The sequence below is a fragment of the Mustela nivalis genome, assembly GCF_964662115.1.
Source record: "Mustela nivalis genome assembly, chromosome: 2".
Lineage (NCBI taxonomy): Eukaryota > Metazoa > Chordata > Mammalia > Carnivora > Mustelidae > Mustela > Mustela nivalis.
The window spans coordinates 90960807-90977694 of NC_139021.1; the positions used below are offsets into that span (position 1 = coordinate 90960807).

At 41.9% G+C, this 16888-nt stretch overlaps 1 protein-coding gene across 12 annotated transcripts in view; it reads right to left on the reverse strand.

Moving 5' to 3' along the window:
- Positions 1–1018: 1018 nt before the first annotated feature.
- The window catches only part of SPIDR (scaffold protein involved in DNA repair), a 589061-nt gene continuing 573191 nt past the window's right edge, over positions 1019–16888 (reverse strand). For 9 of the 12 annotated variants that reach the window (XM_082718850.1, XM_082718860.1, XM_082718856.1 and 6 more), the window contains 4 exons: positions 8097–8190; positions 7004–7118; positions 6645–6698; positions 1019–1381 (listed from right to left, as the gene is read on the reverse strand). In XM_082718850.1, the coding sequence (XP_082574976.1) occupies positions 1226–1381; positions 6645–6698; positions 7004–7118; positions 8097–8190 (419 nt within the window). In that variant the 3' untranslated portion in view covers positions 1019–1225. The remainder of the gene's footprint in view (positions 1382–6644; positions 6699–7003; positions 7119–8096; positions 8191–16888) is intronic. The other 3 variants (XM_082718857.1, XM_082718859.1, XM_082718858.1) reach the window with 2 other exon arrangements.

Below are 16888 nucleotides of genomic sequence, written 5' to 3' on the forward strand. Positions count from 1 at the left end.
AATGTTAATATTTGCCCAAGATCTTGTTCATGCTAGCAGCTTTTTGTGGAAGGTGCTCCCAAAGAAGTAGCCGGATTTGGGGAGGGGGCTGGCTTGTCGACTGACCCTGCAACTGATTTAGGGGCTCTATGAAGAGCTAAAGGGCTCCCTAATTTTAGTTGGCTGCTTCAAGGGGTGAGGGGGTAGTGGAAGGGCTCCGGTTATCCGATAGTCATGTCTGACTCATCTTTGGCTTTCATGGAACTTTGCTTTCACTTTTACTCAGCCTTCTGTACTGCTTCAAACACATTCTCAAAGTGTATGTAAATACAATAGTCCTGTAGGAGATGCAAAGGATAGTCAGAAATCTTGTCATGGTAATGTTTCAAAGTTTAATCAGAACAAATAGAGCCGTTTGCCTTTCTCCCAATTAAAGTGGGTACTAGGCACCCTTTCTTGCTCTAGGTTAGGTCTATATTATGTAATTAACTGTGGCCTGTCATCATATTGTAAGGGAGGAAACAAAATACTGTCTAAAGATAATCTATTCATCATTTTATATTAATTTAAATCTCTGCCAACAAAGCAAACATAACCAATCACTCCTCTTTAGTCTGTAATCTTGGCTCTCTGTACACAGTACCCAGCAAGATTAAATAGGTCTATCTAGCATGAGTTATCTATACCTCTGTGCAGTACAGCCTTAATCCCACCAGGTAACTTACATATACTTTATGGGTGACAGTTTTACCTCTGGCACAGTTCCCCAAAATTAAATACCAAGATTATTAAACCTTCCCAAAATTATTAAACGGCAAAATGTTTAAGTTGGATATGTACTGTGTAGTAGAACAGTTGTATTACACTTTAGGACAAATACTTCAGCTCTGCAGGGTGTTCTTTGGGATACCTTAAATAACTACAAGAAAAACGTGTTGAATCATGGTAAAATTTAAACACTTAAGAATTACAAGTGAACACAATTTTTTTCTTGCCTTTTTACTATTAATTGCTTAAGATGAAATACAAAATGAAGACCTCAGGCTTATTTAAGTTTTAATAACATGTTCCTGAATTTGCAAAAAGGTAAAAATATTTTAACTAGAAAAAAATATTTTGTTTAGTTTACAAAATAATCACACTAACATTTGCCCCAGGAAAATCAAGATCAGACAATACAGTCGCTCTACCCATAGTTAACAAGTAACTACCCCAAGCGGCAACTGCATTGCAAAGTTCACAGATCCTACGGCAACCGGCAGTGTTCTGCAGAGGCTCTTCCTGTACTCAGGAGCTCAATTTCCTCCAATCCAAGGCAGATAGCTGGGTGGGTGGTTATGGACAGGACAAAACAATTCAACAACCCCACCTCCTTTCCGAGGACACTCTTCACTTCATAACTCTGCAGTGATAGAAGGCACACTGGTTAAAGCAAATAGAGCCAGCCCTGAACGTTCTGTTCCCAACAACACGGAACACACAGGGCAGAGCAGAGAAGGTCCTTTGCTCAGTCTGTGACCTTCCACTTTATAACATGGGTAAGGAAGAAAAAAAAAATTAAGGGCTTGATAAAAACTGTACTACGGCAAATGAAGGAACTCCTTTTTTCTGCTGTTTGTTGGTGGACGCAAAGACAAGCATATCCGAGCTAAGCTGTCCTATGAGAGGAGCTGGGGACAAACGTACAAAGGGATATGCCCTGTTCTCTAGCAGGAAGGCTGGGGGCTGGGCATGCATCATGGTTGCAGCTGTCTCCCACTTCCTTTGGGACACTTCCCCAATCTAGCAACACTTCTGGTCAAAGGATTTCCTGGTACTTTGCCCCAAACCTCTCTCAGTAGGATCCCATCCCATTGCTTCTACAGTAACACTGAGCCAAAAATGTGTTGTAAAAAGCTTTTTCTTCACATTGTTTGATGAGTATCTTACGGTGATTGGTTAATCTTAGGCAGGTTTCATCTCTAGATGAGAACTCAGGGCAATGGACATCAGGGGCACAAGATGACTAGGCTAGGAAGGTATGGCAAGGCTTTGTTGGTCTCAAACCTCAACATTTTCTTCCTGGGGTGGGGCAAGGGGCTGAAAATAAGAAGCAGCTCAAAAGTGTTGGGATAAATCAGATCTGTGGCTTTACCAGAGACAGAAGAAGCCCTAGAGGGTAATGCATTTTTTCAGAGGCTCCTTTGCTACCACTTGCAGAATACTATCTGGGTTACCTCACTCCTCTGTACAAGACACTTTTTAAAAAAAAGATTTTATTTTTATTTATTTGTCAGCAAGAGAGAAACCACAAGTTGGGGGAGGGGGAGAGGGAGAAACAGGCTCTCGATGCAGGGCTTGATCCCAGGACCCTGGGCATGACCTGAGCCTAAGGCAGCTGCTTAACGACTAAGCCACCCAGGAACCCCTATGTGCAAGACACTTACACATCTCTACAGTATCTTGGTTCAGTATGATTTAGCTCACCCATTCCATCATTAATGTGTCTTGGCAAGGGAGACGGAGGCTGGAGGCTCCAACAACATGGCCAAAGTTGGCACATCTCTGTGTCCTTGGTGCCTTCCCATCAAAGGTGGGCACTTCACTGCTGTCACTCTGGATCCTGGGCTGGCCTCAGTGACTACTGCTTATGATGAGTATGGTGGAAGGGACATTGAGTGACATCCTCAGCTTGGTCAGGAAGGTGCCCAGACTCTGACTGCCTCTCTCAGAATCCAGACACATGTCCTGAGGGAATCCAGACTATGTGGTATCTGGCCAGAGCCCGAGAAGGTCCTAGGCAACAGGAGTATGACAGCCGGCCAGGGACTGAGGGTGTTCTGTGACTCTAATCCAGCCTTTGGGGTACCAGCTGATGTCCTGTTGGGCAGAGATGAGTTGTCCTGGCAGAACCTTATCCAAATTGCAGGTCTGTGTGCAGAGTAAGTGTGGAGGCCACTAAGCTTTGAGATAGTTTGTTCTGAAGCAATACACAGGAGGATCAATCTGGGATGTGGGCACTGCTCTAATGCCAAACCACTGTATTTTAAGTCAGACACGGTGTGAAACACTTAGTGTATTCACTTATAGAGTTTGGACTTCTTTAGTGAAAATTAGAGTAAGGTCAACAGAGTGGTTTAATGGAGGGAAGGGGGAGTAAGAGTTGTCATCAGGACAGGTGAAGAGACAGAACTAAAGTCTCTGCCTGGACAACCATGGCTGAAGCCTTCCTCCGCCTCACTTATCTGTGACACTGATGTCAGGTTCATGGGCCACTGTCTTGATCATTCATCAAGGGCTTGCTGTGAACCCATGAGGGGCCTGACCCTGAAAAGATGGCAGAAAACCAGCCACAGGGGTGCTGGTGCAGAAGGTACACACAAGGCTGTGCATAGTGAGGGGCTGTCCAGGTTTGGGAGGATTGAGGTAGGCCAGCTGGATACTCATTAACTGTCTCTTCCCACTTTAGCTAGCCTTGCACATTTGTGTATGGGGAAGTAGAAGGCTCAGGCACTTCTACACTCATTTAGGGTAAAAGTACAGATTCTAACTTGAAAAAAGTCAGCAACAGATCATTTCTTTTTACAATGTCAGGTTTCACAGCTAAAGTTTATAATAACTATATCATAGCCAATATTAACTATATCATTTATAAGTAGACATCAATATATTTGGGGGGAATTAATATGGAGAGGTTAAAAAAAAAATCACACCAGCAAATGCAAACACACTGTTCATATGAATGTAATGAATGTGTAAAATGTATCTCTATTTTTATAAAAGGCACCCTATATTTTCCTTTAACTTTTCTTTTTCCTGAAAGTAAGGAAACAAACTCCAAATTTCCTATCACTGTAATGTGAGCTTGAGAACTGACATGTACAACGGCAGCGAACTCCATTGTTTTCACATCTGTAACTTGAACCCATTAAAGTTAAGGCATAAAACTTAACACTCATGTGTCCTAACCAGAAACAGCACATCTGTTCTAGGGAGTAGAGTTCTCATGGAAAGCCTAATCTGATTCTTTGGATTTTGGCAAATATGCATTCTCACCCAGAAAACTGACAGAATCCAGACTGGAAAACTCATGCTTTTGTCAACACAGAGGTCCTTCTTGTACCCATCTCCTATCAGCTTCTTGCAGGTCAGATATAAAGTCCTGATCATCCACTCTGAGTAAAACTGGAGGAGGGGAGATGAACTTCTGTCCCTCCAGGTTTACAATTTACTCTACTTTGCATGGTGTCAGCTCTGATAACAGGGCACCCAGAAAGGTAACACCCGAGGCTGTTGCCACCCTGTGCCCCTCACCCAGTGCACACATGCACACACAGGCACATAATCAGGCAACACATGTACACATGAGCACAGACAAGTGTATACACACAAGTACACCCATGGGCAAACCCAGCTACACCGATACACACACACACACACACACACACACACACACACACACACACAAGTACGGTTGTACACATGACCTCTTGAGCTCTTTAGAAGTAGGGCTTTGCCTACAGGCATACTGGAGTTAAGAAGTGTAATATATAAAATGTATAAGTCAGCTTCAGTCAGAAGGAAATCAAATGAAGAGGCAGGATTTCTGCCAGGGCCTCCTCCTGGTCTCTGGGTCCCTTATAGGGAGGTAGGATAATCAAGGGCAGTCCATGGCTGGAGGCTTCCTAGAAGAAGCACCAGGAAACCTGTGAGAAACCAGTGGGAGATCAGGCCCGAATCTGATAGGGCCCAGCCAAGGCCACATGAGGAACTGCAGGGCAGGAACTGCACCTCTGTGGTTGTGTGAGACTAAAGGGAGCTATGTGCCATCCCAAGTGCTGTTGGTTCTTCTTTAAGTTGTGGGTTTTGATTCATTTGCTGTGTTCTCCTTAAGCAGGAGTCTTCCCCACACTTTCCTCCAACCTTTTCCATGGAAATATCTTCCCTCATAACGTAGATCTACCATCTTTAGGACCTGTTTAAAGCTCCCTCTAATTCATCAGCCTTACCCAGCATCACACCCTTCTTTCCTCATCCTCCCCCACCTCAAAGACCGAGAGATGAGGTGACAAGGGGTCAGCCAACAGGTACTACTGTCTTGTCACACATTAAACATATAAACTTCAGGAACAATAGAAACAAACACACAAGGATTCCGGTTACCCTCCCCCCATTCTATTACGTAGTAATAGAATTACATTACAATGTACCCAACAGAGACAGTAACTGTGAACCCTGCACTCTTATTTCTTCAGTGGTAAAATGTGGATTCTGCACCATTGAGATGTTACAGAGATTAAATAAGACAGCGTGTGAGAAAAGTGGTAAGCATAGTTCTTAGTCCATTATAGTTATTTACTTACATTTTACTTTAAACATTCAGGGAATAACTAGTTCATAAACCCTCCTACGGCCTAGTCTATGCATCAATCCCTACCTGCGAAGCAGCCCTTTAGATAAAGGTTTGGTGCTGAGCTGGAAGTGTCACAGAGTTGCTTTAGGGAACGCCTAGGCTGGTGGGCTTTATCCCAGGGTGGGAGCCAGATATGCTTTTTAGAGCTCCACAGGCAGTTTCACCTGAAATCAGGGTTGGAAACCATTGTCAGACCAGTGATCCTCAATGATCTTATTCATGGGTTTATCCATGTTCCAATTTAGTCCAAACTCTGAGAGCCGTGGTTTTGAGGAAGGAGTACAAATTGCTGTTCTGCCTCCTCAAGCTGCCAGCACCTCCTAAGGGGCAGGGGCTTGCTGCCACTGGAGAGAGAAGACCCTCAGAGCTCCAGAGGATGGATAAATTCAGCCTGTGTTCAGACTGCAATCAGAGCTGGAATTTGACCATGGGACCCCATCAGAAAGTTCTATAGATGATCACCCATCTTTTCACCACAACCTTCCAGCTCGCCCAAGTTTGCTATTTGCAGGTGAACCCTAACACTGGCCCTGGATAACTTTTGTGACCTGGGGGCTGTGCCCTGGCATCACTCCAGTAGTCAATGTTCAGTGCACTTCTCTGGGGTTCAGAGATTCCTGAAGCCACTTGTGGTGCTTTTAAATGGTTTGGACAAGACAGAGGTGGCATCTCAAGGACAGACCTCTCTTATTCATGAGGGCCAAATTTCACAAGGAAGAAACTGTCTCTAGACCATAAATTATATATATTTAGGTGGTGGTTTTCCTGGAGGAGCATACCACTTTATTCAGCCTCACACCATAGTAACTCTCAGGGAAGGCAAAACAGTTCTGAGAAATAATGGTCAAGTTTCCAGTTACTCACTCTGGAATACCCAGCAATTAAAAAACACAAAATGTGTGTCTCAGATATTTCTGTTCTATTAACATGAATCATGGCAGTAGGACTTGAAATGTTGCCGGTCTATCATCAAAGCCAGTGGGGTCATATTCATATATCTACTGCAAGTTTGGTCAGGAAATCATTCAATTCCAAAAAGAAAAGGATCTCATAAACCGACATAAGTATTTGTCAGGGAATGACAGCAGTAAGACTTACCCGTGTCTTGGTACAGTCTGAACACTTAGCATGCACACAATGATACTGTGAGTACATGTTGTAAGTTGTAAGTGGAAGTACATAGAACAGGGATCTTCATCTGGAGAGGAGATCCACTGACTCAGGGCTTAAGAACACAGGGTTGCACACCTGGGCTGCATGTCCCTGGACTTACCCCATCCTCACAGACGGCAGATCTCAGGAGTGAAGAAATACTGGTCTGGGACAGCTGCAATAAAAGTGGGGCGGGCTGATTAATTAACTCCCAGGGCTGAGGCAGGTGCTCATGTTCAATCTAATCATGTTCAATCAGGTGTTAATGTTCAACCTCCATCTCTTTAGCAGCTTCCACCTCAGAGCCTTATGTTAAACCTGACTGTAAGTTATGGATGTGGAAAGACTGCTTTCCTGAGGGGCTGTCCTTCCCATCCCCTCCCCAGGGAAGGAACAATAGATGCTGCCCTCTTGGCTAATGCAGCAGAGCGACTCCATGAGGTGGAGTAGGAAGCACATGACCTCTTACACCGCTCCTACCTTGACCTTCACTGTGCACTGGGGTCGAGAGGGACAGTCCAGGAACACCTGCAGGTGCCTTCTGAGAAGAGGAGAGGTGACCACACGGGAGCAGTCCCCACAGGAAAAGGTGTCTCTGTTGTTTGGAAACAAACAGGGAAGATAAGACTTGAAAAGGCACAAATCAGAAGAATCTAGCAGTAGACAGACATTTTTTTTCTAAACACGAGTGTTTGCTAATATAGAAAAGGGGGATTTACTCTCAGAAACCAAGTTCCTGAAATAGGCCAGAAGAAACTCAGCCTGTTCTGAGGGATAAGTGTCAGCTTCTGGCTGATGGCTGCATGGGCAACTGATGGCCCAGGGGATGGAAGGGACACTCAGGCAGGAAGCCTCATTCAAACTAGGCATAGAGGATGACAGTAAACATCCCATGAAGTGAAGTGGAGGCCCTCTGCTCAGCAAGCGGAAGTCAGGGCTTCCCACCTGCCTAAACAGGAAAACCTACTTCTAATCACCAGTAGTTATCCTCCTTCTTGCTACCAAGTAAAGCTGTAGTACACACTCTCCTTGTCTCTAAAAGAATCCAGTGATGACTTGTGTATACATAAGACCACCAACCCATGAGGCATCAAGAAAACACTTGCCCCTTAGTTAATAAGTAGGAAAGTAATGAGCATGTCCCTGTCTGACAGGTAACAAAGTCACCTTGGGAGGCTATGCAGTAACTTGGTTGGGGAAGGAATATCTGTTTATGTAGCTGTTCACTGGTCCCTAGAAAAGTCTGCACCCCTGCAAAAGAGAAGCTGTATAGTTACCAAGTTTGTCTCATTTTTTCAGGTTTGCCCTGAGTTTTAATTTTTTCTCCTGATAATAAAAGAGCTGAGTACCAAACCTGGCTCTACTTTCCTTTAAGATAGGAGGAACTGAAAGGACCAGCAAAAACCTCTGTTATAAAGAAGTAAACACACCTAATGCTATGGCCTCAGAGCTGCAGTGCAGGAACTTGATTTCCCTTAGTAGGGGAAGGTGGCCCGAGGCAGGGTGGCAGTGGAGCCCCTAGGACTGGCTGCAGCTGCCCTGGGGTCTTTCAGGCCAGCTCCCGCACCCTTACCTGTCTCCTGGGCTCTGTTCCAATCTCTCGTTGCCACACAGGTCACAAGTGGGCCAGGAGAAAGCAGTGCTCTCATCCACACCAATTACAGTGCCTAGGCCCAAGAGAAAGCAAAAGCTGGAGTTCCAGTGGCTGTGTCTTCCCTCCCAAATTCTCTTTGTCCCTCAAGACACAGATGGTAACATGAGATTCCTTAGACCCTTTTTTCTCAATTATGAGTTTATATAAATGGTCCCAAGCTTTTTATAATTTTCATGTACTGCACAAACAAAACTACAACAGTAAAAAGTAAGTTTTAAAACTTGTCCACATTACTACCCAAACAAGTATTTCTACTCTGCCTCATCTTTTTTAGTCTTTTTTTCCAGATGCATACATACTGAAATCATTATAAGCAAACCATCAGGGCACTGTCTCATTATACTTTGTAGGTTGCTGTAGAGCTGTCATAAGGACTGTCTTATCGATATTCCATTTAGGTGATGTGTCAGGGTTCCCTCCATATTGTACATACAGGTCTGAGGCAGTGGACAACTTTCCACAGAAGGCCTTTCCTGTACTAAGGTCCCTTCCTTAAGATAGATTTCTGGCAGCAGAACCACTCTGTCAAGAATATGAATATTGGAGATAGAAACACCCTTTTTAGGAGGTGTTTCCCACAAGGATTTCCTGATTCACACTTTCACCATTCATTTACAGAGTGCTAGCTTCTCTGAGCTGCATGCTAGCATCACCTTGCTATTTGCCTCCTTAATAGGTATAATGGAATTCCTTATCATAGTTTCTACTTTTTTGATAAGGAAAGAGAAATATTCTTATTGCTTTGTTCATATCTCCTCATATGTGATTTCTCTGGTTTCCTTCTTTTTTAATCCAATATTTGTGATTTATTTATTCAACAAACAAATATGCATACAATGCTACTTAGTGTGGGATATATATTTAGCACAAAATATGTAACAATGAATGCTACAGTCCCTACTCTTGTCAACGCCATTGTCTGGTTGAGATGACCAAATAATGAGAAAAACATCACGAATATGGGAGAAAATATTCACAGAAAACACATCTGATAAGGGACTGTTATCCAAAATATACAACGAACTCTTAAAACTCAACAATACAAACAACCCAATTAAAAGATGGGCCTAAGACCTTCACAGATATTTACAGATGGCAAATAAGCATATGATAGATGTCAAACATCATGTGATAAGGGAAATGCAAATTAAAACACGGAGAACACACACACACACACACACACACACACACTGCAATTAAAAATGGGCAGAGGAACTAAATAGACATTTTTCCAAAGAAAGCATTTGGATAGCCAAAAGACATATGAAAAGATGCTCAACAATACTCATCATCAAGAAAATACAAATCACATTCACAGTGAGATATCACCTCACCTGTTAGCATGGCTAAAATAATAAAGACAAGAAATAACAAGTGTTAGTAAGGATGTGGAAAAAAGGAACCCTAGTGCACTGCTGGTGGGCAGACAAACTGGGGCATTCACTCTGGATAAGAATATTGAAGTTCCTCAGAAAATTAAAAATAAAAATAATTGAAACTCATGTAACACTATAAGTCAACTATACCTAATTAGTAAAAAAAAACAAAAACAAACAAAACAAAAAACACCCAAACACTCCATACCAAAATCCAGAACACTGACAACACCAAATTATGGTAAGAATGTGGAGCAACAGGAACACTCATTCCTAGTTGGTGGTAATGCAAAATGGTTATTTTGTCAGTTTCTTATAAAACTAAACATAGTCATACCATATGATCCAGCAATTGTATTTGGTGGTATTTACCCAAAGGAGCTGAAAACTTATGTCCAAACAAACACTGGAATAAAGATGTTTATAGCAGCTTTATTCTTAATTGCCATAACTTGGAAGCAACCAAGCTGTCCTTTAGTGGGTGAATGGATAAATAAGCTGTGGTACCTCCAGACAATGGAATATTACTCAGCACTAAAAAGAAATGAGCTATCAAACTATTAAAAGACATAATGATGCTCATTGCTTAATGCTCATTGCTTAGTCAAAGAAGCCAGTTTGAAAAAGCTATATACTGCATGATTCAAACTTTACAACATTCTGAAAAAAACAAAACTACACAGACAGAAAAAACTCCAAAACTAAACAGATAGTTAAAAGATCAGTGGTTGCCAGGTATTAAGGGGAGGTAGGGATGAATAGGTAGAGCAGAGGACTTTTAGGTTAGTGAAACCATTCTGTATGATACCATAGTAATGGATACATGTCACACATGTCTAAACCCATAAAATGTAAAACACCAAGAGTGAACTCCAATGTAAACTCTGGACTTTGGGTGATTATGATGTGACATTGTAGGAGATACATATATATCTCTCTACACATATACATATATATGTATATATACATATATATATATATACACACACACATACTACACACACACACACACACACACACACACACACACACACACACGTATATATATATAATCAACTGTAACAAATGTACCACCCTGGTGGGGGATATTGATAGTGGGAAACTCAGTACATGTGTAGGGTATGGGGAAACTCTGTACCTTTGCTATAAACTCAAAACTTCTCTAAAAATAGTCTGTTAAAAAATACCATGAAATAAATGCTACATTGAGAAATGGAAAAGGCTCCTGGAGATAGAGAAGAGAGGCCCTCTACAAGGTCAGGGAAGGCTTCCCAAAAGAAGATACATGAGGTGGGGCTGCAGGTGAGGTGGAGGGCACAGGCTGACCCTGTACCCTGAGGCAGGGCTGGAGGCCAAAGGGGCATGATGGAAAGGCAGGTGACATGGCTGTGAGGTTGGGAGACCCAAGTCACCAGGGTCTTAACTGGGGATTTTAGACTTAGAAGCCAGTGAGGAATTTTAAACAGGAAATTGAGATGGTCTACTTTCTTGAAATGTGAAGCATTGTAGATATCTAGATATGCTGGCAAATCCCAGACCATTCCTGTTGAAAAGTGGTGAAATAAGACAACTGAAAAGGAGTTAAGATGTGACCTAAGTTTCCAGAAAAATAGAAGACTCATCCCTCCCACTCCTGAAGCAAAGAATTTCATTCACCACTAGAACAAGCATTAGAAGAAAATTTATCTGTAGAGGATAAAACAATTGTTACAACTAAGTAGACTTGATTTACTAAAATGCATTCATGCAATACCCACTTGAAAGACTATTTAAAAATGAAAATAATAGATCTTGATTTTGAAAAGACTGTCCCAGCTAATTTCATTATCCTTGCAAATCTAATCAAGATTGAGTCAAAGGGATGAAAAGTAAAGTCAATAATGGCTTATAATACAGCCGGAAAGGAGTGTTGACCAATTCACAATAGGCAGAGGCATTATGTAGGGCCAAGCAAGATGAGTCGCTTCTATTCCATGGGTGTCTGTGCCCAGCACTACTTAGCGTCTGCTACATGAACTAGTAAAAAGAGGACTGCTACCAACTTAACTTCTTTTTTATCCTAGGATATCTTTGGGTGTTAACTGCATTTACATTTAGATGGGATTAAGCAATTTCCTTCCAGCAGGGAACAAGACACACTGAAGAAATTTATTTTATTTGGAGTCTACACACCACTGGAAGTGCCTTCTGGTAACTCTAAATAAATTACAAGGGATGACTGGAAGTGTACTATTCATTTACATGAACATCAGAAGTAAAAAAAAAATTATTAAAGTTTGAAGGTTTTAACACCATACTCATCATTTGGCTGCAATCTGCTATTAAAAGCTTTTACTTTCCTTATCTTATTTATAGAAATCTCTTGTAATTAGGCTTGGGAAAGGTATATCACATATTTATTAAAACATCTTTTTAAAAAGGTTCCTTCAAAGGCTTCTTCCTGGGAAGTGCAGTGGCTCCTTTCTAGTAGGGCACATAGCAGCTACGTACGTGCTCTGTTATTTTCTTCAGTGACTTTTAACTCTCCACCACACCCTCCTCTCCAACCTTTTTTTCTGAAGTTGGGGGTCAGAAGTGTTTCCTGCTAGTTAGAGGCCAAAGCCTGGTTTGAAGACAGGACTTGGCCATGCCTCCCCAGGGAGACAGATTACAAACGTGTGCTTGCTGAGTTCATGCCCACAGTGGTGAACAAGACCACTGCCCACTAGCAAGGGTATATAAAGTGGTGAGCAATGCAAATAGATAAAAATCAATGCTGCAAAATTTTGTCATCCTAAACAAATGAACTAGGAAGAAGTCCTTGCATAGTCTGGATGCTTATGTTCGGGAAATGTAATGAGAAGGCCTGGGAACCCAAGGGAAACACTGAGCACCATTCCCTCACAGAGGCTCCATTTCCTAAAAGCACTCATGCAGATGGACAAATGTTATTTCTCAGTGGGTGACTGGCTCACAGGGCTGTACTATGAGTCTGTTCAAGCCCTGCTTAGAGAAAACGCTCAATGATCTGCAAGGTTCAAAACCCTGTTGGAGACCCCGATGTCCAGCTGATTTAGCTGCTGCAAGAGAGCTATCTAACTTCCAGAGTCGACTTCTTACAGATGATGAAAGATCCTGCTTGTGACTACCTCTGGACAAGCCATCACTGGACTTTCTGGAACAGGGATGGGCAGAGTAGGGCAAGGCTGAGTTGCTGCAAAGGGGGTGTCTACTATTGTTACTTCACAAAGTAGTGAGGATTCTAGCCTTGCATGGCTTTGATGGGAGTTGAATCTGGGTGAGCCCACAGCTGGCTGGAGAGCAGGGCAGGGAGCCTCTGTGCCTCTCTGTCAGTGTGATCTGGTCAGCCTCCAGCCTCTGCACTGAGTGGGGTGTTCCTGCATGGGAGGCTGGGCCAATCTTTGCTATTTTGCAGCTGGGGTTTTGTTTTCTCTTAATCTTTAGTTAACTGGTTCTTATCAGAAGATCTGGCAGTACTGTGATAGCAGTGTTTACACATCCACCTGACCCACCCAGAGGCCTGCAGTACAGCTTCAGAGAGAGACTCACAGGGAACTCCAGACTGAAATGGTAATGTGTGAAAAAAAATAATACAGGACAGAAACTGGACCTACATAAACTAATGGAAGAGGATTAGAAAAGGAATACATGAAGGTGAAAGAAAATCCTTTACATCTGTTACTCTAAATTAATCTAAAATATAATAGTTTGTTTAAATAATAATAACAACAATGTATTCAGTGACTATACCTTACGGAGAAGTGAAGTGAATATCAGCAATGTTCTAAGGAATGGGAGGGAGGAACTGAGAATATCCTTACATGATACCTGTACTACCCCTGAAGCAGGATAGTGTTATTTGAAAGTGGACTTGATTCATTTTAAGTGTATCTAGGGCAACCACTAAAGAATGTTGAATGTTTAAAAAAAAAAAAAAAGTGTTAATATGCTGGGAGAGAGGAGAAAATAGAATCATAAAATGCTCAACTGAAATGAGAAAAGGCAGAAAGAGGGCAGATAAACGAGCAGGGGTGCCTGGGTGGCTCAGTGGGTTAAAGCCTCTGCCTTAGGCTCAGGTGTGATCCCAGGGTGCTGGGATCCAGTCCCCTATCCGGCTCTCTGCTCAGCAGGGAGCCTGCTTCCTCCTCTCTCTTTCTCTGCCTGCCTCTCTGCCTACTTGTGATCTCTATCTGTTAAATAAATAAAATCTTAAAAAAAAACAATAAAAATGAGCAATGAATAGAAAATAATTATAAATATGATAGATACTAATCCAATTATGTATGAGTACTGATTTTAAATGTGAACGGTTCAAAAACACAAAAGAGACTATCAGAGTGGGCAGAAAAACAAGAGCTAACTCTATGTTGTCTACAAGAAACCCATTTCAACTCTAAAGACATATAGAGATTAAAAGTAAAGTTATAGAAAAAGATATAATCTGCTAACACCAATAAGAGAGTTAAAAGTTACGTTAATTTCAAGCAGAGCAGACTTTAGATTAAAGAAAATTATCCGAGATAAAGAAGGGCATTAAATAATGATAAGGGAGTCAATTTACCAAGAAGATACAACAATCCTTAATGTGTATGTGCATGTAACAACAGACTGTGAAAATATGTGAAGCAGGGCGCCTGGGTGGCTCAGTGGGTTAAGCCGCTGCCTTCGGCTCAGGTCATGATCTCAGGGTCCTGGGATCGAGTCCCGCATCGGGCTCTCTGCTCAGCAGGGAGCCTGCTTCCTCCTCTCTCTCTCTGCCTGCCTCTCTGCCTACTTGTGTTCCCTCTCTGTCGAATAAATAAATAAAATCTTAAAAAAAAAAAAAGAAAGAAAATATGTGAAGCACCATCAATCAGTTGACTCTAACTGACATTTATAGAATATGCCATCCAATGACAGCAGAATAAACATTTTTCTTAAGCTCATGTGGAACATCCATCAAGACAGAACACAAAGTGGGGGCATAAAACACATTTAAATTTATAGAAATCATACTAAGTATGCTCTTAGACCATAATGAAATTAAACAGAAGTCAATAATAGAAAGATAGCTGAAAAACTCCCAAATAATTGGAGATTAATATACTTCTAAGTAACACAAGGGTCAAAGAATAAATCTCAAGACAAATTTTAAAATATTTTGAAATAAATGAAAATAAAAACATCCAAACTGCTAAAGCAGTGCTTAGAGAGGAATTTAAAGCACTGTATGCGGGGCGCCTGGGTGGCTCAGTGGGTTAATGCCTCTGCCTTCGGCTTGGGTCATGATCCCAGGGTCCTGGGATCAAGCCCCACATCGGGCTCTCTGCTCAGTGGGGAGCCTGCTTCCCTACCTCTCTCTCTGTCTACTTGTAATCTCTGTCTGTCAAATAAATAAATAAAATCTTAAAAAAAAAATAAAGCACTGTATGCATACACTAGAAGATATCTAAGATCAATAATCTCAGTATTCATCTTAGGTAAAAAAGAAAAAGATAATTTAACAATCTATAAAATGGTTATAATTTTATATGTTGTTAATCCCACCTATACATTATTATTTTTTTAAAATATGAAGTTCTTCAGAAACTAGAAAAACCAGGTCTTCTCTTTCCCCACAAGAATCTACATGTTTTCCTCTTTTTGCATCTCTGTGGCATTCACTGGCTATGGATAATGTGTTAGGTTTCAAACCTTCCCTTAGAAGCCAGATCTTCAGGTACATATTTTCTCATAACATGGTGCTATAGGTGGTGGTTATTCTTATGGTCTTATAATAATAGAGTCCCATACAGCTTTTTTTTTTTTTTATAAGATTTGTTTATTTGAGAGAAGAGAGAGCAGAGGGAGTATATCTTAAGCAGACTCCATGCTCAGCACTGAGCCTGAAGCAGGGCTCCATCCTATGACCCATGAGATCACAACCTGAGCCAAAACCAAGAGTCAGATGATCAACCAGCTGAGCCACCCAGTTGCCCCAGGGTCCCATGCAGCTTAATCAGTGTGGGTGAGTGGCAGTCCCTCTCAAATGTGGGGCAGCGAATACTGCTGGGAGGCTATTCTCACACCCTTCTCTCTCAGCACCTGACCAATCCTGGGCTCTGAGAGAGGTGAGGGTGGGATGAGAACAGATGGCAGCCAGTGAAGAGAATGAAGGTAGAAGGGAGGCACAATTTAGTTCAAAATATTTTAATATTTTATGTGGAGACGTGCAAGCAGTAGCAGGAGGTGGGCAGAGTGACAAGGACAGGTGCACAGTGCATCTGCTGCAGGCCATGCATCGGCACAGTGCACTGTCCTCACAGCCTATGTCTAGAGGCCCCGCAAAGCCAACTCTTGGAAACCCCCATAGTCCACTTAGCCTCTGCAGACTCTCAGCCCTTCTTTCCCTCCACGCTTCCAAATAGCCTATAAGCAACTAATCTGGCTTTGTGCCATAGTCTATCTATGGTGTTGACAGAATTGCTTCACTTAATACAACAAATTGATCATACAACCTCCTTAGCATGGCTGGGAATAGTATGTAGAACAAGACCTCCCGGCCTCCTCTGTAGGTTTTACATATGGCCTTCATTTGTCTGGAAGACTGTCACCACTTTGACAAATCCTAACTATCCCAAGCTGCCTCACTGGCTCTTGCCCTCAGCCAGCCTTCCTGGTCTGTAGCAGTGGAAGAAGCACTGAGATATCATCCTTCTCCATTAGTCTGTGAGTGCTCCAAAGCCCCAAAGCCTCATGTGCATTATCTTATTTGATTCTCAACAATGCTTTAGGGTGGATTCTATTAGACCTGTGTTACAGATGAGAAAATGGAAGACCGAAATGACAGGTGGCTTGTTAGAGTCTGCTTTCTTCAGAACCACAAGGCTATACTGCTCTCATTTCTCAAATCATATTTGAGAAATCACATTTGAGATTTCTCAAGAAATGAAGAAGTGAAGAATGAAGAAGAAATGAAGAAATGAAGAAATAGCCTTTCTTCAAATCACAATCTTAGTCATGTTTTGGTACTAACACTAAAAGAAGATGCACAGAAAAGAAAATCCAAATTGCCTCAACACAATGAATGAGTGTCCAATCTCACAAGCAGGCAGGGGAATGTGAATTAAGCCAACAACAATGGGATCAGAGTTCTGCTGTTCATAAAAATTATAAAAAGATTCAGGAATCTAGTAGTGGGCAAGCCTGGGGAAGTAGGCCTCTTAGAAATTACTTTTGAAAATGTGAATTTTTGTATGATTTTTGGAAATTAACTTAATATCTTTTAATATTAAGGATATACCAATAGTGTGGCCACTTTGGAAAACACTTACACATTTCTTCAAAAAGGCTAAGCACAGGGTTTCCCATATGATC